The following is a 25,870-nucleotide window of genomic DNA, read 5'->3' as shown; positions in this document are numbered from 1 at the left end:
CGCAAACCAGCACGAGCTAAACCGGCTCCCCCCAGCTCCATATGAAATCAACAAGCCTAAACTGAAAGTAAAGCGCCGATGATAGCCTCCATCAGAGTCAATGATTGAAGGAAATTTAGACCAATCAGCTTTTACTTTCTTCTTTGTGATTGGCTGGTTTGTGGCATATTTGCAACGCTGGGCTCAAAATATAAAATGCAATGAGAATGGTTGGGAATTAAAATCTGTATTTTACAACGATTCATATTTTATGAAATTTTGTATATAACCTTTGACACTTGAGCTATTTATATTGGCACAAATATGACTTTAAAGTCGCGATCTAAGGTTTACAGTCGTTGGATTTTATTCTGAAAATCGGTAACGGAAGCGGAAGTGGAAAATGCAACGTCATACTGTGTTTTCTACTATTCCTCTAGCTTCAAAGAGTTGAAATGTCAAATTTGTGACTTAAAACAATTTATTTGGATTTAGGAAACGGTAAAATCTTGCTTTTTGTCCCCGGAAGGGAAACGCGTGTCTGGGCTGAACCCCAGGAACTGCAGCGGTGAGTGGAGAAGTCGTAAAATGTGATTTGAAAAGTTTCGGTTTCAGTTGGTGGGAAAAGTTTCGCCCGGCTAGACGTTTGTGAATTTAGATGTTTGTTTACTATTTTGTGATCTTCGTGGTCTGAATATAAACGTGTAAACACAAATGCGTTAGCATTACAATCAAATTGGGGGGAAAGAGAGTTAAAATTAAGTGAAGAAAGAGTCACTTGGAAACCCTTTTCATTTCCCCCATCATGATAATACCTGAGCCAGACTGACAATTTGACTGTTTTAAATATGTATATCTGTAAATTCACGTTTTTTTTTTTTTGTTTTTGTTTTTTTTGGCCTCTTCATTCCTCCAGCAGCATCCGTCATGGAGGAAGTGAGGAGGAGAGCTCAGGCGCTCCTGTCCTCCTCAGGCTCGGCTCAGGAGGTGAAGACTCAGGTCCAGATCCTGGCCAGCATGTCTCTGCCTCTGAGGGAGAAGTACCAGCTGCTGAGGGCAGAGGCCATGCTGCAGGAGAACACTGCCGGCTGCAGCACACGGGAGGTCTGTCTCCGCGCCTCCTGCCGCTCTGTCTCCGCGCCTCCTGCCGCTCTGTCTGCGCACCTCCTGTCGCTCTCTCTGCGCGCCACCTGCCGCTCTGTCTCTGCGCCTCCTGCCGCTCTGTCGGCGCGCCTCCTGTTGCTCTGTCTACGCGCCTCCTGCTACTCTGTCTGTGCGCCTCCTGCCACTCTGTCTGCGCGCCTCCCGCCACTCTGTCTGCGCGCCTCCTGCCACTCTGTCTGCACGCCTCCTGATGCTTTGTCTGCGCACCTCCTGCTACTCTGTCTGCGCGCCTCCTGCCACTCTGTCTGCGTGCCTCCTGCCACTCTGTCTGCGCGCCTCCTGCCGCTCTGTCTGCGCGCCCCCTGCCGCTCTGTCTGCGCGCCTCGTGCCGCTCTGTCTGCGCACCTCCTGCCACTCTGTCTGCGCGCCTCCTGCCGCTCTGTCTGCGCACCTCCTGCCGCTCTGTCTGCGCACCTCCTGCCACTCTGTCTGCGCGCCTCCTGCCGCTCTGTCTGCGCACCTCCTGCCGCTCTGTCTGCGCACCTCCTGCCGCTCTGTCTGCGCGCCTCCCGCCACTCTGTCTGTGCGCCTCCTGCCACTCTGTCTGCACGCCTCCTGATGCTTTGTCTGCGCACCTCCTGCTACTCTGTCTGCGCGCCTCCTGCCACTGTGTCTGCGCGCCTCCTGCCGCTCTGTCTGCGCGCCTCCTGTCGCTCTGTCTGCGCGCCTCCTGCCGCTCTGTCTGCGCGCCTCCTGCCGCTCTGTCTGCGCGCCTCCTGCTACTCTGTCTGCGCGCCTCCTGCCACTCTGTCTGCGCGCCTCCTGCCACTCTGTCTGCGCGCCTCCTGCCACTCTGTCTGCGCGCCTCCTGCCCAATAGAGTCTGATTTCCAAATGAGGTTATTCCATAATTTAGTTTTCCTTCTTCGTTTCTTGAGATGTTAGGAGAAGTCAGGAGCAGGAATGTTTTTTTTTTAAATTGTAGTATTTAGTCACTGACTTAGTAGTTTGATAACTTTAAAAACTATGAACACTGAAGAAAGTTTTGTTTATGGTCAAATCTGATCATAATATACTCAAATCTGAGTCCACACGGTTTAACTTTTAGTTTGAAAGAAGCCAAACTTTTCCTTTACATCAAACAAATCCATCGTGTGTAGAAGATCATGGCAGCTCCTGAGGAGCAAAGGTTAAGAAAATCTGCTGCAAACTGAAAGCTAAAGGAAGAATCGAGGCAGAGTGTCCATTTATGGAAAAAAAAGAGTTCATATTTTGGAAACAGAAAGTCTTGCTGATTTGAATTATCCATGAAATATCTACAATAAAAATGAGAAATAATGGAACTTTTTAGTAACTGGTGAGAATGTGTTCTGTTGTAATTTATTTTAGATTAGAACTGTCAGGAACCTTCATCTCGAGTGGGATCAAAGCTTCAGTGTTAATGAAATGACTCAAAGTAATTATTAACATTTCAGTTTCACTTTTTTTTTTTTTCCTTCAGTTTTATTCAGTTATTTAAACGACTCCACCAGGAAATAGTTAACAGTTTTTTATTCCAGTTTGCAGTGATTTGGGTATGTTGGACTAAAAGAGCCAAACTCCTGTTTGAATGTTTCTCTGATTCTTGGTTTTCAGTTTTGGAGCTAATCAGTGAAGTGAACTGAAAGGATTCTGTCACACTTGTGTCTTTTTCAGGCCCTGGACTGTCTGAGTAGACTGGTCAAAGCCTTAGGAGTCCTGGAGAAGTACGGTTGCAACCTGACCACCCCGACCCGGCCCAGATACTGGAGGAGCGTCAAGCACAACAACCCGGTCTTCAGAACCACGGTGGACGCCATCAAAGTGAGACAAGTTCTGTTTGTCTCCACAGTCTGAAGGAACCTGAGAACAAACATTCAAACTGTCTGTTGTCCTCAGGGAGGCCGGAAAGTCCTTCATCTCTACGGATACACCAACCAGCAGGTAGACGGCCTGAGTTTTCCCGACGATGTCGGCGAACCGGTCGCTGAAAAGGTGGCTGCAGTGACGCTGGAGGTGATGATGCTGCGCACAGAGGTGGACATGCTGGTGAAGGTCAGTGTTGGTTGGCGTCCACCGCTGCTCCCGAGTCGGCAGGTTGTTTGACTCTCTCCATCCTTCTGTTGGATCAGGACGTGCACCCCCACCCCGAACTCTTCAGAGACATCGTCCCGTGTCTCACCCAGCAGGTCGGTGCGCATTCCAGCAGCCATGCAGGCAGTTCAGGAACATCTTTAACTGATACGATGCTGAAAAGTGGGGTAAGATAACTGTCAAAATGAAACATGTTCTCTCACTGACAGTTATGCACAATTAAAGAAAACCATATCAATGCAATATCCAGTTTTAAGTTTGACAGGAAATAAAGAGTATTTTTATTGTTAGCGTTACTTTATTAATGTTTTGTCAATGTAGAAATGAGGCACACACAATGATACAATTACGCCACGTGTAGAGAAAACACAACAACTTTTACTCAATGCCTGGAAAAAAACTCAGAAAAGGCTAAAGGTGGATATTTTGATCATTTTTAAACCAGCTTTGTTATTGACTGCAAGTTTCTCTGAATTATCTTCTTGTTTTTATTTCATTGATATTCTCATATCAACCGAACGACTCAGATTTATCCCTATTTCTTGCTGACATGTTAAGTTTTGTTGATTATGATGATAAACTATTTCCACTATTCTATCTGATAAATCTCCTGATTTTATTTATAGATCTAATTTTAGCAATTAAATTCCAATGTCTTTGAAATAATTGCCAAAATCAAACATTATTTACACACAATTTCTTCCAGTACTAACAAAAAAAGCTGTTGGAACGATTCATATGTCCCAGTTTTATAAAGTAACATGATGTTATTTTTAACTTTGTCGTTTTCTGGTGTTTATATTGAAATATTAATGTACAGTTTATTGTTCTTTGTCCTCTAATTGTTTTAAATAAAACAAAAAATATAAAATTCTTCCGTGACCCCCAGTTTGGATCCAGGTCACCGTCACAGGCGTCTTTCTTTAACTTTAAGGGTCTTTCTAGTCCAATAAAATAGTCGGAGGGAGAAAGTTTCAAACTGAGAAGGTCCTCATGAAGAGCTGAAGCTTTTGGTGACCAGGATTAAAAATTTATGAAAAAGATCCATAAAACCAACTTTTGACAGAAGTTTTTGTTTTATTTTCTAATTGTTTTTCATGGTTGTGACTTTCTTAGAGCGAGCCACAGGTGGAAGCTCCGGTTGCTCCAGAGGAGAAACCGCCGCCGCCCAAAGCTGATCTGCAGGCGGAGTTTGCGGAGCTGAAGTTAGGTGAGTTGATGCAGCGGCCGCGGTTGAAGACCTTCTTCTTTTTTCTGACTCTTTTCTGTCTCAGACTCCTCCAGCGACTGCGGTTTGTGCGGCATGACGTCCTCTGTCCTTTGTTCGTCCTGCAACGGCCGCGCTTTCTGTGACACGTGCAACGACCTCTTCCACCGCCACCCCTCCAGAGCCAGCCACCAGAGAACCCAGAGAAAGGACCCCACCCAAGGTAGGAGCACCTGACGGAGGCTTTAAAGCAAAGTTCTTCTGTTGACTCCATTCTTTGCTTTGCAGAGTCCTGCATCATCTGTGGCATTTCTTCTGCCCACGTCCAGTGCTCCACCTGTGTCCAGAAGCTGTGCGTCAACTGCGACAAGCTCTTCCACACCCACCCTGACCGCCGAGGACACAGCAGGACCGCCATTGGTCCGAACAAGGCATGCAGGTGAGCGGAGCGCTGGTCGTGACATCATCCCCTGAGGAGGGAGCGCCAATGTTTCCCTGTGACTTTCCAGCTCATCTCCATCATCATGGGAGTGCGCCCACTGCACCACGGTGAACGATATGCGAGCTGTCCTCTGCACAACCTGCGATCGCCCTCGACTCGCCACGGCCGCGCCTATTGTGCAAGACGGCTCTGTGTCTGCCCCCACGTCCCCGAACTCAGGTGAGGCCAACGCGCCTGAGCAGCGCCTGAGCAGCGCCTGTGCACGGCCTGTGCACGGCCTGTGCACGGCCTGACCCGCACATGACCTTTACAGAATGGCAGTGCAAGAGCTGCACCGTCCTGAACCAAGGCAGCAGCATCCTCTGCGAGGTGTGCGAGCGCCCTCGCCTGGCCACGCGCCCGCCAGTCCCGCCGGTCCTGACGAGTCCCGGATCTGTGTCAGACAGCGGAGCAAAGGTTGGTTTCCTGTGACGTGCCCTCGTGTCTGCTTCAGGTCTTTCAAAGTCAGATAAATGTTCCCGCTTTGACCAAAGAAGATCTGCAGAAGCTTCATGCAGCTGGGAGAGTTTAGACCTGCTTAGAGAAGATGTTCGAGCTGACCTTCACCCACCAGCATCATCAACTCAACGGAAGTCTTGAGCTACGTTTACATTCAAGACCGCGTGTTTAGCCCATGGTGTTCACACTGGACAAGCAGGGAGGGGCTTCTTCGTCTTTTCTACTGTTTACTAGCGCATGTCCGCCACCTGCAGTTGGAAAAGTCTTGGTGTGAAATGTTGACACGGTTCAAATCTGGTGAATCTTTGCTCCAGGCTTTTTCTTTCACAGGTCTATTCCAATACATGAAAGACACAGAAGTCTGTCAGACATCCTGACAGGTCTCTGTAAAGCCTCTTCATCTCCGTGTTCCTCCTAAATCCACTCACTGCTCCTCTTCTGAACCTCTGCTTCCCCCAGTGGACGTGTCAGTTCTGCACCTTCGTCAACACCAGGCCGTCAGCGCTCTGTGAGATGTGCGGGCTGTCCTGTAAGGACTCTGCTGCCGTGTCTCTGCCGCAGTCTCTCCACCAGACGCCATCCGTCCCGAAGAAGGCGCTTTCTCCAGGGGAGAAGCCGCAGCCGAAGCCCAGAGTTACCATGGAGCTGAAGCGGCAGAAGAAGATGATGGAGGACGGACTCGCTCTCATCCAGCAGATCAGGGTAGATCATTTTCAGCTTCTCAGAAGATCTTTTTGCTGTTTAGCAGAAACAATTCAGAAATGTCACTTTGGATGAGTCTACTAAGATTTATGTTTTGATTGTATGTGATGATTTGTCAAATAGTATTTTTGTTTTTAAACCTTTTTTAACTTGAGTCATTAGGATTAGATTTTTAGTTTTTGCTAAATAAAATTCCTAAACTTTGGAAATCTGAGGAGAGACTAAACGCCCTGGTTCCTAGGAAGCTGAGAAGCGCGGCGTGAGCCCAGAGGAGGTGTACGCCGCCCGCTTCCTGTGTGGCGGCAGCAACGTCAACCCCTGTGACTGGCTGACGTCGGAGCTTCCTCACCTGCTGGATGAGGTCTGCGCCATGGCAGCGTCGGTCCAGCTCAGCAGCCAGGCAGGCGGCACCGGGGCGCGCTCTGTGGTGGATGGAGACGGATGTGAGGCGCAGCAGGACGCAGCCGCCGAAGGCGTGAGGATGTCCAGAGCAGAGGCCAAGCTGGCGTGGTTGGCAGCAGGAGGAGACACCGAGCGAGCCGCCAGACAGATGCTAAGAGATCGGAAGGTTAAGGTAGGGCAGGAGACGCCGCCGCTTCCAGTCTTACCTCATCCAGGTGGAGCAAAGCCGTCGGTCGGATGCTTAATGGTTGAGAAAATAATCCGTTTATCCAGAATCAGCTTTTTTCATTTCACTAAAAGCTTCAAGTTGCAGCCAATTTTCCCAAAATGTTGATATTTTTAGGTTTTCTCTGAAGGACAGATTTCACAGCTGCTGTTTTTTCCGCTTTAAACAATGATCGATTTCAAAATCAAACAAAAGTGTTAATGTTTTTGTGAGATCAACAGTAAAAGTCTGAATACTTGATCTAAAAACAGCATGTTTAGTAAATTTTACAAGTAATAAATAACCAACATTTTATCCAAAAGTTAATTTTAACTTAAGAAAAAATAGTGGAAGTTTGGTTTTTAGTTGGCAGCTTATAACCTCAATTCACTTTTTCAAATTGTTGTTTTTTACTAATGTTTCATCAAAACTTCCATTTTTCTCTAAAGTTGAAATGATCATCACAGACATGATTAAAAAACAGCTGTTTCAGGTAGAAAGATCACTAAACATCCGTTTCTGTTTGTTCATCAAATCATTGGAATAATTATATTGTATAAATTGTTAATTTAGCGTTTTTGTTTCCGTTTCTTATTCAACAGATCTTTAGGTTTTCTAACCAGTTGACTCCTGTCACTGTCACATTAAAGCGAAGAGGTTAATATTGTAATCGCTTTTTAAACTTGTGATAAGACTACGCTACCCAGAATGCATAGAGGGATTGATGGGAGGTACTGTCTAAGTTTTTGTTTATAAAAATCCACATAAAGTGAGAGCCGGTTTCTTTTACTGCAATAAACACGCTGACTTCACAAGAGAGAGTAGAACACAGAACCAGTTCAGAATCAGAACTTTTGGACACATTTGCTCCAAAGCTGCGGTGATTGGACGACATCTCTGTGTGGAACAGCGTGCATAAATCTGTTTATGGATCCCAACGGCTAACGGCGCTTTCTGTCTTCAGATGAAGGAGCTCCACTCTCTGGGCTTTCGGGATGTGGCTCAGTGTGAGGAGGCCCTGCGGCAGAGCGGGGGCCAGGTGAAGGGGGCCCTGTCCCTGCTGCAGCGCCCTCTGCTGGAGTCGTTCCACCAACGCATCTGGACCGACCAGTCCGAACCACAGATCGATCCCAGAGCCCCAGACAAGCAGGTCCGACAGCAGGCCGGAACGCCTCATGTTCCTGTTGTTTTTTGTTCGTGTTGCCGACTTCCTGGTCTGCTGTGCTCAGAGGATGTGCAGACGTCTACTGGCGTTGTACGATTTGCCCAGCTGGGGGCGCTGTGAGCTGGTGCTGTCTCTGCTCCTGGAGCCGGACGTCAGTTACTCCCTGGAGGACGTGGTCCATGCCGTGAAGGAGTCACATGACAAAGACTTCATCCGGCGTCTGCTGAACAACGAATGCCCCATCTGTCTGAGCATCTTCCCCCGCAGTAAGGTGGGCAGTCCTGTCATGTGTTTGTTGCTCAGTCAGTGTAATCACAAAAAAGATATTTCATGTTTTATTAATTCAGAGAAGGAAAATCATTGAAGCTAAAGAAATAAAGATATTCAAAACACATGATTGTAGCATACAACAGAGAAAATATTCACACAATCAGCTACATGATATAGTTTTAGTGGATTCAATGTGTCTTTTACTTTGAAGGGACAGACACAGGAGTCTGAACACCTGTAAAAAGCCACCTTACCTGCAGTTTCCCGTGAACGAAGCAGCCGTCCTGTGGTTCAGCTGCTTGGACTTGTGTGCTCTCTGCAGATGCAGTCGCTGACCTCCTGCCAGTGCTCCGTCTGCCACGAGTGTTTCAGTCAGCACTTCACCGTGGCCATCAGGGACAAACACATCCGCGACATGGTGTGTCCCGTGTGCGGCGAGCCCGACATCAACGACCCCCAGCAGCTGGACAGCTACTTCTCCACGCTGGACATCCAGGTGAGGGCGGAGCCCTGACGGCGGGCACTCGGCAACACCCCCCTCCCCACTCACACACACATGATGACCTGTCTGTGGATTTGAACCCACAACCTCTTGATGTAGCTGTGAGATGATGGCTTTGTGAGCAGAATTTACCCCTAAGCCCCAGTTGCAGGCGCAGATTGCCTCCTTTTTTATATTATTTAACAACGTTGCCATGGTGATGAGGACCAAAGAGGAGGAGGTCCGTGTAATGAAGACCTGCGGGTGGTCAGTGGGAGCAAGGAGGAGGATTTATGGTGGGCGGCAGCTGTAAGGTAGGGGAGGTGTTGCCATGGTAACCCCAAAAGTTCAGGTCATATGAGGCCAGAACAGTCTCATAATTCAGAATGCTGTTCTGGCCTCAAGGTCAACAAATCCAGCAAAGTTTCACCTCCATCTGCTGGAAAGAACCCCTATTTGACCTTTGACCTTTGCAGATGTGGTCATCTGGAGCACAAGTCAGATTTCTGTGAACTCCTGCTGAGGCCAGCGTTTTTTTACGGCTCGCTCCTCATAGAAGATGTCGCAGACTTCACAAACCTTTGCCAAAGACAAAAACGCACGTCCTAAATGAGTCACGTTCAGAATGAATGAAACAGGAAGTGACACGTCTCTGCTGTTGCTCCGCAGCTGCGCGACTGCCTGCTGCACGACGTCTACGAGTTGTTCCACAAAAAGCTGACGGAGCACACGCTGATGAAAGACCCCAAGTTCCTGTGGTGCTGCCATGTGAGTGTTCTTCATCGCGTATCCTCCTCCTCCTCCTCTTCTTCAGGTCACATTGATGGCACAGCGTTCCAGTGAGAAATAGAGATGTTCTTCTTCAGATGATCTGTAAGGAGAAACTCGGTCTGTAGACACCTGAGCGAGGTCACAAATGAAAAAACTTTCATGTCATTTGTCTGGATGTAAAGAAGAAACGACCATAAAGTTCAGGAGGAGAACGATCAGACTCCTCCATGTTTGTTTTGGACGGCGCTTCATTTGAGTTTCTGTCAGTAGTACAGTTAATTATTATTATTATTTGGACAGAGACACATTCTTTCTAATTTAGTTTCTGTACATCACCCCAGTGAATTTTAAATAAATCAACTCAGATGCCATTGAAGTGCAGACTATCAGCTTTTATTCCATGGGTTGAACAAAAAGATTGCATAAAAATGTGAAAAACTAAAGCAGTTTTAAACACAATCCCTTCATTTCATGGGCTCCTAAGTAACTGGACAATTGACTTCCATGCTATTGCATGGGCAGGTGTGGGCAATTCCCTTGTTATGTCATTATGAGTGAAGCAGATGAAAGGCCTGGAGTTGATTAGAGGACTCGTGCTTGCATTTTGAAGATTTTGCTGTGAACAGGCAACATGCGGTCAAAGGAGCTCTCCATGCAGGTGAAAGGAGCCATCATTAAGATGATAAAGCAGAAAAAAAACATGTCAGAAACTGCTACAGTATTAGTAGTGGCAAAATCAACAGTGTGGTCCATCCTGAGAAAAAAAGCGCTGGTGAACTCAGCAACGCAAAAAGACCTGGACGTCCACGGAATACAACAGTGGTGGATGGTGGCAGAATCATTTCCATGGTGAAGAGGAACCCGTTCACAACAGCCAACCAAGTGAACAACACTCTCCAGGAGGTAGGTGTATCAATATCCAAGTCTACCATCAAAAGAAGACTGCATGAAAGTAGATGCAGAGGCTACACTGCAAGATGAAAGCCACTCAGAAACCTCAAGAATAGGAAGGCTAGACTGTACTTTGCTAAAAAGCATCTAAAAAAGTTCTGGAAAAACCTTCTTTGGACAGAGGAAACCAAAATTAACCTCTACCAGAATGATGGCAAGAGAAAAGTATGGAGAAGGCATGGAGAAGCTCATGATCCAAAGCACACATCAGTAAAACACGGTGGAGGCAGTGTGATGGTCTGGGCGTGCATGGCTGCTAGTGGCACTGGGACACTAGTGTTTATTGATGACGTGACACAGGACAGAAGCAGCCCAATGAATTCTGAGGTGTTCAGAGACAGACTGTCTGCACAGATCCAGGTGAATGCAGCCCTGTCTGCACAGATCCAGGTGAATGCAGCCAAACTGATTGGGCGGCGTTTCATAACAAAGATGGACAACGACCCAAAACGTCCAGCCAAAGCAACTCAGGAGTTTATTAAAGCAAAGAATTGGAATCTTCTTGAATGACCAAGTCAGTCTCCTGATCTTAACCCAATTGAGCAGCATTTCACTTGTTGAAGACTAAACTTAAGACAGAAAGGCCCACAAACAAACAGCAACTGAAAGCTGCTGCAGTAAAGGCCTGGCAGAGCATTCAGAAGGAGAAAACCAGCATCTGGTGATGTCCATGAGTTCAAGACTTCAGGCTGCCATTGCCAACTAAGGCTTTTAAACCAAATATTAGTAATGACCATTTGGTTTCAGTTATTTCATTTGTCCAATTACTGATGAGCCCATGAAATGAAGGGATTGTGTTTAAAAAATGCTTTAGTTTTTCACATTTTTATGCAATCTTTTTGTTTAACCCATGGAATAAAAGCTGAAAGTCTGTACAGAAACAAAATGAGAGAATGTGTCTCTGTCCAAATATTTATGGCCCTGACTGTAAATACACATGCACACCTACAGCGCCCTCTAGTGGTTGTTAGTGGGAAAATAACAAACATTTGAGAGTATTTATGTTTAGAAGAATCGCGTCTAAGTTTCACCTCTGGCCAAACTATGCAAGAAACACGACTTGGACTCTGAGAAAAGCAGGATTCGTTTTTTTGCTGTCCTGCGATCTACCCACACATTGCGTTTTAAAGCTGTAAAACTCTTCGCTACACTTTCTACACTTGTCTCAGACGTCTTTCTTTTCTCGTTTAAACTCAAAGTTTTAACGTTTGTAGAAAAATGAAGTGAATAAAATGAAGCTGCTTATGTTTGGGGTTCTGGGCTAAAGGAGGGTTGGGTTAGACCAAGGCTGTACAAGATCAACGCGGGGGGGCGGCTTCACTGTGTGTGTGTTAGGCTGCAACAGGTGTGTGTGTGTGTGTGTCTGCAGTGCACCTCTGGGTTTATCAACGATGGAGACCAGCTGAAGGTCACCTGCCTCTCATGCCACAAGAGTTTCTGCGCCAAATGCAAGAAGGCGGTGAGTTGGGCTTTGCAGAAGACCTTCAGCCCTTCCTCTCAGATCTTCTTCGTGGTGATCGGGGCTGAAGGAGTTGTGTCTGTGCTTCAGTGGGAGCCCCAACACCAGGACGTCTCCTGTGAGCAGTTCCAGCAGTGGAAGAGGGACAACGACCCGGAGTACCAGAAGCAGGGCCTGGCTGGTTACCTGAGAGACAACGGCATCAGTGAGTGTTTACCTGAGAGCTCTTCGCCCCTCCAACACACATATTTAGACTCCGAAACAACCTCTGTTGTTCCTGCAGTCAGAGGAACACGAGTTAAAAAACTGTTCAAAGAAGGGCCCGAAACGGGAAGAAGCGGTCTGAAGTGAAAGGAGCCTGTTTGGACTAAGGTGTCCGTCCCCGTTTCTCCCTCAGCCTGTCTCCAGTGCGGCTTCCAGTACGCGCTAACCAAGGGCGGCTGCATGCACTTCACCTGCTCCCAGTGCAGGTACCAGTTCTGCAGCGGCTGCAACAACCCGTACCACAAGGTGAGCGGCAGGTGACTTCTGCACATGCTCAGATGAGAATGCAGAAAACGGAACAGGAAAGATCTCTGCCATGTTTGAAGCTCAAACATTCAGATGTAGCTGGGCCGGTGGGAGGGGCTTCCTGCAGACGGAAAGGATGTTCAAGTTCTTTGATTGTTTCCCATCTCTGAGGTATTTTCTTAAAAGGTATGAGATGTTTTGATCCTCACAGCATCTGCTGCTCTCCTGCAGACTGCGTGCAAAGCTCCTCAGTGCAGTTACCCCGGTCTGCACGCCCACCACCCTCGGGACTGCCTCTTCTACCTGCGGGACTGGGATGCGGCTCGGCTGCAGGCGCTGCTGCAGGTCAGCTTCTGTGTTTGCGAAGAGGAGAGGGCCGCTGACGCCGTCACGCTGACGCCGTCACGCTGACGCCGTCACGCTGACGCCGTCACGCTGACGCCGTCACGCTGACGCCGTCACGCTGACGTTTCTGTTTTTTTTGTGCTCAGAGGAACAGAGTCGGCTACAACACGGATCCGTCCAGCGGGGCTCAAACGGGTAAGTCTGTGTCCGCCCGCCGCTCCGCCGCCAAAGGCTGGAGGATTCTAAAGTGCTTCTGACGCAGACGCCTGCGGCGTGATGGAGCAGAAAGACGAGGGCGGGCAGCAGGTGGACTCTCCCTGCGGCGTCCAAACGCAGCCGGGTCAGGCGGGACTCTGCGAGTGAGTAAAACGTCTGCATTATGAGCTCTGCTTTAACGTATCGGAGGATTTCCTGATTCCAATCATGAGTCGGGGGCAGAGGAACAAGGTCGCATATGTGACGTAGAAACCACGAACTCTCAGCAATGGCGAGGGGAAGAGGGGGCGGGGTTACTAAGGGGGCCGACTCAGTGTCAGATTTGTCATGAACTCCTGCCGCTCTGCAGACACTATGAAAACAACAGCATTTATTTACATTTTGGCTAAAAACGGCTTCATCATGAATAAAAAAATGGTGGTGGGACTTGGCAGAAACGGCATTTTTGTTTTTATTTGAAATCACCGGTTAGCAGAAATGAAGCTTTTGATGAGAACACATTAATTCAGTTTAAATTACAAAGACTTTATATATTAGTGGGGATTTAAGCAGCTAAACAGTAAAGATCAAAAGGAGAAATTTCTCCTCAAAGGACGGGACATCAGCATCTCTGTGAGGCTTTTGAAGCTCCTCTGAAGCTGCGGGTTCTACTCCCTGTCTGCCCTGCAGCAAACACTACAGAGAGTACCTGGTGAGTCTGATCAACGCTCACTCCCTGGATCCTGCGCCGCTCTACCAAAGCCAGGAGCTGACCCGGGCCTGTGAGCGCTACCAGGTGGACACGCAGAGGGCAGAGGCGGAGGACGACAACGACTACCACGCCCGCCTGCTGAAGGTTAGTGGTGAGCTGCGGGACGGCCTAACCACGGCTGATACACCCCCCACTCATGCACGTCCTGCTGTGTCCCACAGAAACTGATGGAGGTTCCTCTGGGAGAGAAAGTTCCTCGAAAAACATGAAGAAACGCAGCGGAAGTGGCATCAGCTTGAGTTTTGTGTCTGTGATGGAGGATTGTCTCCCCTCACTGACGGCGTTTGCTCTTCTGTGGTCGTGTCTCGGCTTCATGCCACGAATCATTTTCATCTTTGAAGATCTGATCGTTCCGATTTGACTGTCTAACCCGCTCAATAAAAATCAGGTGGAACCATGATTGTAGTTTCTTTAAAATGTTGGATTGACCTGAATAAACCTGAAGTGAGATTATCCGTTGTGCGTCTGTGAGTTTTTGTGTTTCAGTCCAGGGGTTGAGGATCCCTGTTCTACACTTCCTTTTCATTCATTCCTCCACTTGTGCAAACCTGCCTGCAAGTCAACATCGTTTTTTTCTGGGCTGCATCTCTGCCTTATTTTCTCACCATGTGACAAAGAGTTAAAATTACCTACTGGCATTTATTACCCAGAATTCACTGTCAAACGGGAACATGCGTCATAACTCTTTTCTCCACACTGGTAAACAGGACATGACATCACACTTATTCAAGTTTGCTCTGTTGTGTGATTACCGTGTACCCTTAAATGGTTTATTATTATTTTAAAATATATTTTAAGGAAGTATAGAAGTTTTGAGTGTAATGTTTGGGTAATTACCCTGTGGGGAAGTTTTGGCTGGTTACACTGAGGGTAACAGAAGCGCAAAGGTTCAGAAAGGAAGCACTCATTTTTATTAATGTAGAATCCTAATGTCAGTTGATTTTTGTTCATCTTTTTTAGCTGTCATTTTTTTAGATTTGGCATTTTTGTGTCATTTTCTCCTGCACAGGGTTTGATTTTGACTGGATGTTGAACCATCCAGTCAGAAGATGTAGTTGGTTTGAATGACTGCTGATGAGATACCCCTGTTGGTATTGAAAATGTATTTTTCTAAAGGACAGATGAAGCAAATTAATTGAATAATGCTTTAATGTGGAGTCGACCCTTTTTTTATGTCTTTTTGTTTGCTTTTCTATCCCGAGTGTTTGTTTCTGTGTTTTGTTCTCCTGAACACAATAAACGGTGTACTTTGTCGCCCTCTAGCGGTCAGCGGTGGGTCGTTTCGGTAAAGTCACGTGGTTTCGGGGAAAAGGCTGTGTCCGGGGGCTGGACGGGGACTGACGGATTCGAACTTGAGAGCAACAGAAAGCGACGGCTTCACAGAGGAAACACCGCAGAGGTAACGAAACCTAATTCCGTTACTGTGGATTTGGGGAGCGGTGGGGGTGGGGTGTTAGGGCTCACTGTTATAAAAATAGATTAACTGAAAAGTTTCGGTCCGAAACATGCGAGATTATACGAGCTCGGCTTATCATCTTCTTCTGAAAAACATGGACCGCGCGCGCTCGCGCACACTTCTCGTTTTGCTGTTGTTCTGTCACTTGTTTATAAGTTTTTTTTTTTTTTTAGTTTGAGGTGTCATGATGAAAAAAAAAGATCTAGTTCAACTCAATGAATCAATAAATAAATAACCGCGTTTTCTTGTTTATGCCTACAGGTTACTTCCGCCTGTTAGGTAAAAAAACCCGTTTTATTAGGCCATGGTGGCGGTGAGGATGCGCTCCACGCGCAAGCTGCGCTCGTGGATCATCGAGCAGGTGAGTCTCCTCCAGGTGGGGTGGGGGTGGGGGGATAAAATGCCCTGTCCTAAAGTAAACACGGTATATGTTGATGCATTAAAACCTTCAGACAAAGGTCAGGGTAAACTTAACACGTCAACCTGGATTCTAATGTCAATCAATCTTGTGGATTACTGATGGTGTAAATATTGCAGCATATATAATCTCTGTGTGTTGCAGAGATACACCTTATTCATTCATATGAGCCACGGACACGTAGATTCTTTAAATGTTGCTCACAGTTTGATGTCATGTGTTCCAAAGTTTGGTTTTCACCACACCGACTGTATAGACGACGGACGCATGGAGGCGTGACGTCACCCACAGGGCATGCCTGACCTCCAGCTCTGGCGAAATGAGGCCAAATCCCTCGCCACTGCTTCCTGATACGGGCGCCGCCATGTTGAAACCAGTCGACAGGGATTGGTCCAGGTCGCTCTGAGTCCTCGTATCTATGGCGATGCCGACAGTAGTTGCCATAGATACCATAACCCAGAGTGACCTGCACCAATCACTGTCGACTGGTTTCAACATGGCGGCGCCCGGTACTGGAATGGTACTTCCTCCCCCCCCCCCCCCCCCCCTTTATGTTCCTTGGGAACATAAAGGGGGGGGGGGGGGGGTTGAGCCGTCCGTTCGTTTTTACGTCAATGGTTTGGGAAAGTTGTTGACCATCATCTTAAGAACATTGACTTTTTAACTTTGGGGGGTTCAGCAGATCGCTGCCTCTGGTGGTCTGCTGTGGAACTGCAACGGTCACTTCTGTGTTTGGATCACATTTAGGAGGAAAACTACAAAAAGATTCAAACCAGCGACCCTCTGATGTCTTCTGGGATCCACAGGTCAGCAGCGGGAAGTACCCGGGCGTCATGTGGGACGACGACGCCAAAACCATGTTCCGGATCCCCTGGAAACACGCCGGAAAGCAGGACTTTCGTAAAGACGAAGACGCCGCCATCTTTAAGGTGAGGATGTGGATCAGGACCGGAGCGATGGCGGCTGCTAAAGACTGACGGCTCCGTGTCTGCAGGCGTGGGCGGAGTTTAAGGGAAAGCTGACGGACGGCGGTGAGGACAACCCGGCTGGCTGGAAGACGCGCCTCCGCTGCGCTCTTAACAAGAGTCCGGAGTTCCAGGAGGTTCCGGAGCGAGCCCAGCTGGACATCTCGGAGCCCTACAAGGTCTACCGGCTCGTCCCCATCAGCGAGCAGGGTGGGGCCACTTTGCTTACCCCCCCCCAATTTGAACCATGAGGCTCTCTTTTTTTTTAGAGTCTCTATTACTTTTTCCTGGTTTCTTATCTAACCCCTTATCTTTCCTGCAGAAGTTTAAAAATTTGACATGAAATAGTTAATGAATCATTTAGTAATAGACGTCTACAGATTCAAAGAAATATCTAAGTTAGTCCGTGCATGCTGGTGCTCTCTGAGCGCGCTCTGTGGCGGTGTCCCGCCCCCACCCGCATGGCTAACGCGGCAGGTTTTTGTACTTCCCGCTCCAGGTTTGGTGATGCCCGAGAAGAAAAGCAAGGAAAAGGGCAGCAGGAAGCTGAAGAGGCGCGGCAGCGAGGCCCAGAGCGAACCCAGTCTGGTCAAACAGATGAAAACCGACGAGGCTCCGCCCCCACAGGCGAGTTAGGCGGGACGGTGCCGAAGCCTCCCGCTGAACATCCTTCAGGAAGTTGGGTTGGTTGGTTTGGTTGCTATCGGAAACGGCGGGGAGGTCATGAAGGCTTTCTTCCTCCTCATTCCAACAGCTGGAGGTGGAGCTTCTGCTGCAGAGCGCCATCCCGTCACCGATGGAGGAGCCCCCGCAGAGCAGCACCGTCCTGCAAACCGACGGTGAGTCTTTTCCCCCACTGAAGGATTCTGCTTGATGTTCCTCGCCGTAACGGGTTTGGCGTTTCTGCAGCTCTAGGGGAGATCCAGCTGGACGTGCGCATCGAGGAGAGCGTCTCCCCCCCTGCTCCAGGTAACGGGAGGCGGGATGACGTTCGTGAAGCCCCGCCCTCCCCGGACGGTGACGGGGATGTTTGCTGTCTGCAGGTCAGGACTCCATCGTGGTGGCGGTTCAGTATCTGGGGCAGGAGGTGGCCCGGCGGCAGATCCACGGCTCCGACGTCAGGATCCTGTACCAGCCGTCGTCCGCCCTGCCGCCGACGCCGGCCGCCCTGAACAAGAGCTTCCCGCGGATCCTGCTGCCGGAGCCACCCCCCACGCTGCCCGCCGGCCAGCAGCGCCAAGCCATTTTCACCCTGCTGCCCTTCATGGAGAGGGGGGTGGTGCTGACCTCCCAACCGCAGGGCGTTTACGGAAAGAGGTTCTGCCAGGGGCGGGTCTTTTGGACCGGGCCGCATGGCTGTGAAGCGGGTCTGCAGCGCATGGAGCGGAACACGGAGCCGGTGCTGCTCTTCAGTAAAGACATCTTCAGGCAGCGTGAGTCCCACTGTCCAATGGGGGGGAGGGGGGTTGGTGCTCATGTTTCTGTCTGCCTAACCCCCCCCTCCCTCCCGTCTGAGCAGAACTGGATCATTTCCGGACCAGCGGGGGCGAGCCCCCCCAGTGCAGCTTCACTCTGTGCTTTGGGGAGGAGCTGTCTCACACAGAGGACCCCAGCACCAAACTGATCACCGCCACGGTGAGGAGGTCCACTCAGACCCCCCCCCACACACACACACACACAGACAGAACCAGAACCATGCTGTTATTTCTGACCCATTTCACATTCTGTAGTATTTTTTAGATGAAGGGGTTGTCAGAACTGGCCTGCTTTTAGGCTCAGGTGTTGCTCCTGCTCCTCCTCCTCCTCCTCCTCCTCCTCCTCAGCATCCTCTCCATGTCTACACCTCCTCTGCAGGTTTCCATTCCCTGGGCGGAGGAGCAGGTCCAGAACGCCCTCTCCATCTTTCAGTCCATCTCCGTGCTCCAGACTCTGGCTAGTCAGTCTCCGCTGGGGGAGATCACCCTGAACCTGGTGTCGGTGCCGGCAGCAGCTCAGGAGCCACCAACATCTCCCTCCGTCTGACCGGGAGCGCCGCCGAGGGAGGGGGGGGACGAGCAACCAGAAGGTTTTGCTCTAAGGAGTTTTTGCACAAACATCTCCAGCACTTCTATTTCACCTTTACGCCAAGTTTGAACCTTCAACCCCAAAAATCAAGTGAACTGAAGGTTTTCAGATCAGGAAACACTAAGACTGAAGGAACGTTGTATACATGAACGTTCCTCAGAAGATGGAGGAAAAAAACAAGTTCAAACTTTTATTTTGGGATCTGGAGTGTGACTTCCTGCTTCCACATTCTCCTCAGAAGCTTAGAGCTTCACATTCCTGATGATCAGATGTTCTGGTCGGTAAATCCGTCCAATCGTCTTCTCTGTGAGATGAAGATGCTCACCGGACTTTCCTGAGTTTCATCCACGTGTTCCACTGCAAATGTTCGGGATTAAAGTCACGAACGTTCCCGTTTGAAATGTAAAGGCAGCAGAACTCATCCGTGGAGGAGGTGGATCCACGGAGGATCGAAGGTTTCCAAAGTGAAAAAGACGGATTGCAGCTTCATCACATCGTCTTCGTTTTCCAGCTGGAGCTGCAAACTCACCTGTCTGTGGAAGGGACACCTCCTGTTTGAAGGACAAGCTCTGTGCACGTGTGTGTGTGCACACGTTAACATGCACGTCTGTTTGTACGTCTATGTACAACTGCACGTGTGTGTACATATGCTTGAGTGAGTGCACGTTTACGTGTATTTGTTTGCACATATGTGTGCACGTTCATTTGTCTGTGAGTGTGTGCGCTTAACGTGTGCATGTCTATGTGCGTGTATATGTCTGGGTGTGTGCACATGTGTACTTGAATGTGTATCTGTGTGTGCGCAAATCTATGCGCAAGTGCACGTTTGTGTGTTTGCATATATGTGTGCACGTGTAGTTGTTTGTGTACGTCTGTGTGTTTGCACATTTTTGTGCGTGTATTTCTGTATGTGTGCGACCCTCTGTGTGTTTGTGCACATGCGCGTGTATTTGTCTTTGTGCGTGTGAAAAACCACAAGACAAGAGCTGCAGGGTTAAAAGTGACTTTAAGTTAGTTTGGTCGGGTGGGGGCGGGACTGGACCACAAGCAAACTCAGGAGAGGGGGGGGGTGGAAGACTGGGATGTACCAACAGGTCAGTCTGTGGCCCCCACACCTTTGAAAGAAAGATGTCCCTGCTTGGGAGGGGGTGGGTTGAACACAGAAATAATGGAGGCCCCCTCCGGGGCTAAATGTTCCCGTTGGGGGGCGAGGACAGCTCCGCAATCTTAGCGTTGAGTTTCTGATTGGTCCAGTCCTTTGTGATGTCATCCAAGTGGCTGTCAAAGTCCACCAATAGAGCGTGATCGCCCGCCTCCAGCATCTGGGAGGCGATCGCCCGAGTCTCCTCCCACTGTCGGAGCATGATCCTGGGGGGGGGGCAGCAGAGAGGCAGGGGTGAATGCAGGTTTCACGTGGTGTAGCGGCCAACACCGCCGCAGCACCAATGCTGGAATGTAAACAGCTGCAGGTATTGATCTGATCAGCGTCTCTAATGCACACTTCCTCCCAGAACCACCTAAACGGGTCAGAACTTTCTTAAATATATTATCACAGAGCTGCGTGAGGTTCAGTGTCTTATTCAAGAGCACATGTGGGGGTGTTTAGGGCGGGAATCAAACCTCTTCCTGTTTCAAACCTCTGTGCCACAGCCACCTTTTGTATGATTGTTCCATCCCATAGGACACATAGGTTGTTGTTTTTTCTTCAATAATAAAAGGGATTTTACTTTGAAAGAAACCTAAATTCCAACTTCAAGAAGATGTTCTTGAACGCAGCATAGTGACCCACAGTGTGGACCCTGAATGCAACACGAGGCTCTTCTTCAAGAAAAAGCCCAAGGCGACAGCCTGACCTTTCACCTTAGGAGTTAAACTACTGACTTATGGAACCTTTCAGAATAAAAGCATCTGTTTTCCATGTCAACTTTGAGCGTTTTTTAATTTTCATTGATTTACTCGAAGCTTTCGGCTCTCACAGCAGGTAACTGTCAAACATTTTGAACGTTGTGCGTGGGGGGCCAGCAGGCTCCACCTACTTTTATTTTTTGTGAGTTTATAGAAAAGAATTTAGGTGTGTTTTTTTTATATAATAGGTAGGTGGACCCAACAAAGCTCTACTTCCTGTTTTGGAAATGTTGAGGCTTCATGAAGCTTCGTTCACATGGCGATGCTTTCAATGAAGGCAAGGCAAGGCAAGTTTATTTGTATAGCACAATTCGTACACAAAGTAATTCAAGGTGCTTCACAAAACAGAAAAATGCATTAAAATCACAATACATCATAGAAATAATCAACATAAAATTTACTTTAAAAGAAAAAAAAAGATTTAAAAAGAAAGGAAGGAAAGAAAAGTGCAGATAGGACCTTTCAGTCATATACACGGCTAAACAGAAATGTTTTAAGTCTAGATTTGAACATGAACACAGAAGAGGCCTGTCTTATGACTTCAGGGAGGCTGTTCCAGATTTTAGCTGCAGAATATTGAAACGCTGATTCCCCTTGTTTAGTTCTGACTCTGGGAATCAACAGGAGGCCGGCCCCTGAGGTCCTCAGAGTACGAGATGGTTCATATGGCACTAACATGTCAGAGATGTACTTTGGTGCTCGGCCATGGAGAGACTTGTACACAAGCAGAGCTGCTTTGAAGTCTATTCTTTGAGGTACAGGGAGCCAGTGCAAAGACCTGAGCACAGGACTAATGTGATCATACTTCCTGGTTCTGGTCAGGACTCGAGCAGCAGCATTCTGGATGTAGTGAAGCTGTTTTACAGCTCGTTTGGAGAGGCCGGTGAGCAGGCCGTTACAGTAGTCTAACCTACTGGAGACAAATGCATGAATAAGTATCTCCAGGTCTCGCTTTGAGATTATGTTTTTGATTTTGGCAATGTTTTTCAGATGGTAAAATGCCGCTGATGTTACTGACTTGATATGGCTGTTAAAGTTCAGGTCAGAGTCCATGATTACCCCTAGATTTCTGACTTGATTTGAGGGTTTAAGAGACAGAGAATGAAGGTAGCTGCTGACAATTTCTCTTTGTTTCTGTGGGCCAAAAACAATAACTTCGGTCTTGTCTGAGTTTAGCTGGAGAAAGTTGTTCTGCATCCACGCACTGATCTGTTGGAGGCAGTGGCTGAGTGAATCCACTGGCCCATATTCACCTGCTGTCAGTGACACATAGATCTGAGTATCATCTGCATAGTTGTGATAAGATATGTTATTACTGCGTATTAACTGCCCTAGTGGCAGCATGTAGAGGTTGAACAGAAGGGGTCCCAGGATCGATCCCTGGGGCACACCACAAGTCAAGGCCATGTAGTCTGAGACACAACTCCCAATTTCAACAAAGTATTTCCTGTCTTCTAGATAAGACTTGAGCCAACTTAGGGCAGATCCAGAGATGCCAACCCAGTCTTGGAGTCTGTGCAAAAAGATCCCATGATCAACAGTATCAAAGGCAGCGCTCAGGTCTAGCAGGATTAAGACAGTGACTTTGCCATCATCAGTGTTCAGGCGGATGTCGTTGGTTACCTTGATAAGAGCAGTTTCTGTGCTATGATGGGGTCTAAAACCTGACTGGAAAACATCAAACGAATTGTTTAATAAGAGAAAATCAGTGAGCTGTTGGTAGACAACTTTTTCAAGGACTTTTCCTAAAAGTGGCAGATTAGAGATAGGTCTGTAATTATTCAGTACAGTGGGATCAAGACCGCTTTTCTTCATGAGAGGTTTAATGACTGCAGTTTTTAAGGCCTCTGGAAATATTCCAGATTGAAGAGACATGTTAACTATTTGAGTAATTGATGGCGACACACTGTTCAGGACAGACTTTAGAAATCTAGTGGGTAACACATCAAGGCAGCATGTAGACGAGCTCAGACGGGTGATGGTCTCTTGGACAGTTTGGTCAGTGACAGGTACAAAGTGAGTCAGCTTAGAGTGAGTAGGTGGCCGTTGGATAGTTATATGTGTTGTGGAGTTGATGGCTTTTTTAATGCCCTGAACCTTGTCATTAAAAAATACAGCAAACTCATTACATTTAGGTGTACAAACCAATTCTATTGGTAGCTGGGTTGGAGGGTTAGTTAATCTGTTTACTGTTGTGAACAGGATACGAGAGTTGCTGCTGCAACTTCCAATTATTTCAGAGAAGTACCTTTCCCTTGTTCTGCATAAGATCTGGTTGTAAGCGTACAACTCCGCCTTATATATTCCAATCTATGTAAACCCGCATGTCGGGCCCCCGGGTTCAAACCTATCACGCTTGTGTGTCTTCGTACAAAATTTTGCAAGTAAACCAGTTGAACTTTGACCAATCAGGGACTGGGATTCGGCAGTGACGTGTGGACGGCGTCCCCTCTAATTCACGGAAGTGAAAATTAATCATGGAGGAGAAATGAATAGTTGTGGTTTGGAATTCTAGGACACCAACCGCTTTGACATTTCACACCAAGACTCTCCTGACTGTAGGAGGGGGGGACATGCGCTAGTAAAAACAATAGAAGAAGAAGCCCCTCCCTGCTCCTGCAGTGTGAACACCATCAAGAACACGCGTCAAGTGGGAACGTAGCGTCACGATTGAGTAGAACCCGACTGTAGTAAAGTGGACAAAACAAACATCTGCCACTACATCTGACAACGTTTGGCCCCCCCCGGCCCTCCAGTCCACGCATGGGGTCCGCTTCGGCTGGAAACTGTCAGCGAGGAGGTTCTGGAAGGCTGAAGCCAAAGTAGAAACTCCTCAAAATGTGATTGGAGGCAGAACGAGCCACGCTGAGCTGGTTCAAACGGAAACGCCGCTTCCTCACCTCCTTCCATCTCTGAACACCCCCAGGAGAAGCTGCAGCAGTGCCGACGCGATGCTGCGACTGCGTTCTGTTAGCTTTCAAACCTCACCTCCCTGACACCTTCCTTATCCGGGCTGGGGACCGGCACAGGGGGACCCAGACTTGTGGCTACATAGTTGGGCAGTAGTGTGAAGGCCTTTAGATAAAGCTAAACGTCCTGCCTGGGAATCAAACCTAATCTCATGGATCTCTAATTGAATCCATAGAAAGGATTCATCAAATTGGTTTGAGAGCATCATTCTCCAAAATTCCTTCCTGCTCCTAGAAGCTGACAGAGAAGCAGACTTACATGTGTTTGTCCTTCAGGATCCACCTGGAGTCTTTGCGCTCGTACATCACGATGGGAGGAACCCGATAGTCCGGAGGCATCTTGCTGCCGTCCAGCTGTTGACGGAACCAGAGCAGACGGTCAGTCCTCTGCTCTGCTGCAAATGCACAGGCGGCGTTCTCTTACCATCAACAGAACGGCGCCGTCAAACTGCTCGGCGATCTTGTCCGAGATCTTCAGGGCGCACTGCGTCGGGCTGGTGGGGGTCAGAAACGGGAAGAAACCCAGTGATCTCCATGTTCTTCCAACCGCAACATTTCAATCCTGAAACTCACCTACTGTCTGATGCACAAGCATTTGCTTGGTAATATCCCACAATCCTCTGCTGCGTCTGGGAACACCAGGCGTCCACCTGAACGCAGAAGCAGAGCGGTTGTTTTGGTCAGACGGCTGACGTCAAACTCCTTGTTTTCACAAGAATTGAACCCCACACTGCTCCCGGTGGCCTCGTGTAGCATGGCAGCCCTGGAATCCGTGCATGAATTAAACCACACAAAAAAAAAACACTGTGACCAATCAGGGCCTCATCTTTGGTAGCGGCGTATAAATGGCGTCCCTTTTACTTTCCAGACGGTCCAGCTGTTTGAAAATTGATCATGACGGAGAAATTAATAATCTAGAGAGATCTATGACACCAAGTCTTTCATGTATCGAGTAGAGCTGTGAAAGAAAGCGTCTGGAATTAAGAGTCTGGAAATTTGCACAGCTTTGACATTTGGCACCCAGACTCTTCCAACTGAGTTCCTGTGCTAGCATGGGACGGCGGCAGTCTGGCGTGGGACATCGGCAGCCTGGCGTGGGACATCGGCAGCCTGGCGTGGGACATCGGCAGTCCGGCGTGGGACATCGGCAGTCCGGCGTGGGACATCGGCAGTCTGGCGTGGGACGGCGGCAGGGAGGCAGCCATGTTGGAGTCAGACGGCAGTCAGCATCTCTTCGTCCAAGTCATTTCACGTTTCTATGGCAACCACTTTTACCAATCAGGTCTGAGCTTCTGGGGGGCAGCAGGGTCCACCTACTTTTACAGAGGCATCTGATTTTGCAGTTTATAATTCGAACTGGTGACCCTAACCAGGTTCTGGAGTTCCTCCTCCGAACACGGGAACCTGGTCTGCGGGACCAGCGGAGAGTCGGGCATTGCACCATCAACCCTCCCTGACCATCACAGACACACCGCCATACCTCACCTGTGTGAGCGCCACCTGTGTGGGCAGGGCCAGCGGCAGGTGCGAGTGACGCAGCGGCACGCAGTCCGTCACGCAGACAGCGCCCTCTGCCGAGCTCGAGGACAACAGCAGGCCGTTGATGCTGCCCCGCGGGTACAGGCACGCGTGCAGGTACATCTTGACGTAAGCCCGACAGGAGAGCTCCACCTCACCCATGATGACAGTGCGGGAAGAGGGGGGCACAGGTCCCGACTCTGAAATGACATACACGCATGCGTCGGTCTCTCCACCGCGTTAGCATCAGTCTTAGCGGCTGGTTAGCATCTTTCTTACCGGCGCTCGGCTGTGGCGGTTTTACCCGGATGGAGTAAAATATCCTCGCAGACGTTCGGAGAACCCAGTTCTGTTTTTTTATTTTTATTTTTTTGCGGATTTATTAACAGAACATTCTAAAATATGAAGAACGATGAGCCGCTGCTCGTGGTACCGCCCACAGATGGGAATCACACGGGGGCACGCGCAGACCTCCTAACGCGCTCATCTTCAATTGGAGGGAAAACACGTCAATCAATTTTTCTGTCGCGTCTCAGACTTTGTTGCAATGTAGGTCGCCCCCTAGGGGACCGGAGGGAGATCGTTAAATTGAGCCTGAAAGTAAAAATGCCAGGGAGTTTACAAAAGCAAAAAATAAATCTGCATGTTCATCTTTAAAGGTACTGAAAGGTTTTGTTTTTTGTTAGTACTGGAAAAAATGTGTGTAAATGTTTAATTTGGGCAATTAATTCAAAGACATTTGGAGTCTTAAGGAATGTTGTCAATACAATTAGGAAATGTATCAAATAGAATTGTCAGGATAGATTATAATCAACAAAACAGGATATAATTTTTAAAAAAAAATACCTAAGAGTAAAACATTGAGGATCATTGGATCTGTTTCTCTTAGATCAGTAAATCTGTTATGACTCTGCTTACTGATGAACTTACACACAAAAACAAAAATTGAAAAAACTGAATTTGGAAAAAAGTTGATCTTTTTAATCAATCCTGCACAGAGACTCCA

At 48.3% G+C, this 25,870-nt stretch overlaps 3 protein-coding genes across 4 annotated transcripts; 2 read left to right on the top strand and 1 right to left on the bottom strand.

Moving 5' to 3' along the window:
* The first annotated feature begins 359 nt into the window (after positions 1–359).
* Positions 360–14,024, top strand: LOC101174057 (E3 ubiquitin-protein ligase RNF31). 2 transcript variants are annotated; one of them, XM_011489114.4, is made up of 24 exons: positions 360–547; positions 899–1,083; positions 2,778–2,924; positions 3,000–3,155; positions 3,233–3,361; positions 4,311–4,404; positions 4,469–4,624; positions 4,690–4,840; positions 4,911–5,062; positions 5,157–5,299; positions 5,801–6,043; positions 6,285–6,617; positions 7,615–7,800; positions 7,880–8,086; positions 8,408–8,581; positions 9,236–9,334; positions 11,658–11,747; positions 11,838–11,952; positions 12,145–12,257; positions 12,489–12,602; positions 12,749–12,797; positions 12,865–12,961; positions 13,488–13,653; positions 13,731–14,024. In XM_011489114.4, the coding sequence occupies exons 2-24, from the start codon at positions 907–909 to the stop codon at positions 13,776–13,778; spliced, it is 3,339 nt and encodes a 1,112-aa protein (XP_011487416.1). In that variant the 5' UTR covers positions 360–547; positions 899–906; the 3' UTR covers positions 13,779–14,024. The 2 variants fall into 2 exon arrangements, with proteins under 2 accessions (XP_011487416.1, XP_011487415.1); XM_011489113.4 differs by having other exon boundaries at positions 366–547; positions 896–1,083.
* Positions 14,025–14,832: 808 nt separating this feature from the next.
* Positions 14,833–20,396, top strand: irf9 (interferon regulatory factor 9). The gene is made up of 10 exons (XM_023950107.2): positions 14,833–14,968; positions 15,287–15,386; positions 16,250–16,372; positions 16,438–16,618; positions 16,908–17,035; positions 17,163–17,247; positions 17,318–17,377; positions 17,452–17,841; positions 17,928–18,043; positions 18,263–20,396. Exons 2-10 carry the CDS (start codon positions 15,330–15,332, stop codon positions 18,428–18,430), a joined length of 1,308 nt encoding a protein of 435 aa, XP_023805875.1. The 5' UTR covers positions 14,833–14,968; positions 15,287–15,329; the 3' UTR covers positions 18,431–20,396.
* emc9 (ER membrane protein complex subunit 9) lies at positions 19,460–25,359 on the bottom strand. The gene is made up of 6 exons (XM_023950108.2): positions 25,144–25,359; positions 24,832–25,064; positions 23,920–23,996; positions 23,771–23,840; positions 23,606–23,700; positions 19,460–19,840 (listed from the first exon to the last, which is right to left on the bottom strand). Exons 2-6 carry the CDS (start codon positions 25,024–25,026, stop codon positions 19,660–19,662), a joined length of 618 nt encoding a protein of 205 aa, XP_023805876.1. The 5' UTR covers positions 25,027–25,064; positions 25,144–25,359; the 3' UTR covers positions 19,460–19,659.
* Between the last annotated feature and the right edge of the window lie 511 nt (positions 25,360–25,870).

Source organism: Oryzias latipes, chromosome 20 (genome assembly GCF_053564925.1).
Source record: "Oryzias latipes strain Hd-rR chromosome 20, Olatipes_Hd-rR_3.1".
Classification (NCBI taxonomy): Eukaryota; Metazoa; Chordata; class Actinopteri; order Beloniformes; family Adrianichthyidae; genus Oryzias; species Oryzias latipes.
This window is presented reverse-complemented; position numbering and strand designations above follow the sequence as displayed.

What these genes read in the sequence shown, in the direction of transcription:
- LOC101174057 (XM_011489114.4), top strand. Translation starts at nt 907, where the DNA reads ATGGAGGAAGTGAGGAGGAGAGCTCAGGCGCTCCTGTCCTCCTCAGGC. An exon ending in GTTTGCGGAGCTGAAGTTAG is followed by an intron (nt 4,405 to 4,468) that starts GTGAGTTGATGC and finishes TTTCTGTCTCAG; the next exon opens with ACTCCTCCAGCGACTGCGGT. An exon ending in CCTGAGAGACAACGGCATCA is followed by an intron (nt 11,953 to 12,144) that starts GTGAGTGTTTAC and finishes TTTCTCCCTCAG; the next exon opens with CCTGTCTCCAGTGCGGCTTC.
- irf9 (XM_023950107.2), top strand. Translation starts at nt 15,330, where the DNA reads ATGGTGGCGGTGAGGATGCGCTCCACGCGCAAGCTGCGCTCGTGGATC. An exon ending in GCTCGTGGATCATCGAGCAG is followed by an intron (nt 15,387 to 16,249) that starts GTGAGTCTCCTC and finishes TGGGATCCACAG; the next exon opens with GTCAGCAGCGGGAAGTACCC. An exon ending in AAGACGCCGCCATCTTTAAG is followed by an intron (nt 16,373 to 16,437) that starts GTGAGGATGTGG and finishes CCGTGTCTGCAG; the next exon opens with GCGTGGGCGGAGTTTAAGGG.
- emc9 (XM_023950108.2), bottom strand. Translation starts at nt 25,026, where the DNA reads ATGGGTGAGGTGGAGCTCTCCTGTCGGGCTTACGTCAAGATGTACCTG. An exon ending in CACAGGTGGCGCTCACACAG is followed by an intron (nt 23,997 to 24,831) that starts GTGAGGTATGGC and finishes TTCTGCGTTCAG; the next exon opens with GTGGACGCCTGGTGTTCCCA. An exon ending in ATCCTGAAGGACAAACACAT is followed by an intron (nt 19,841 to 23,605) that starts GTAAGTCTGCTT and finishes CCCCCCCCCCAG; the next exon opens with GATCATGCTCCGACAGTGGG.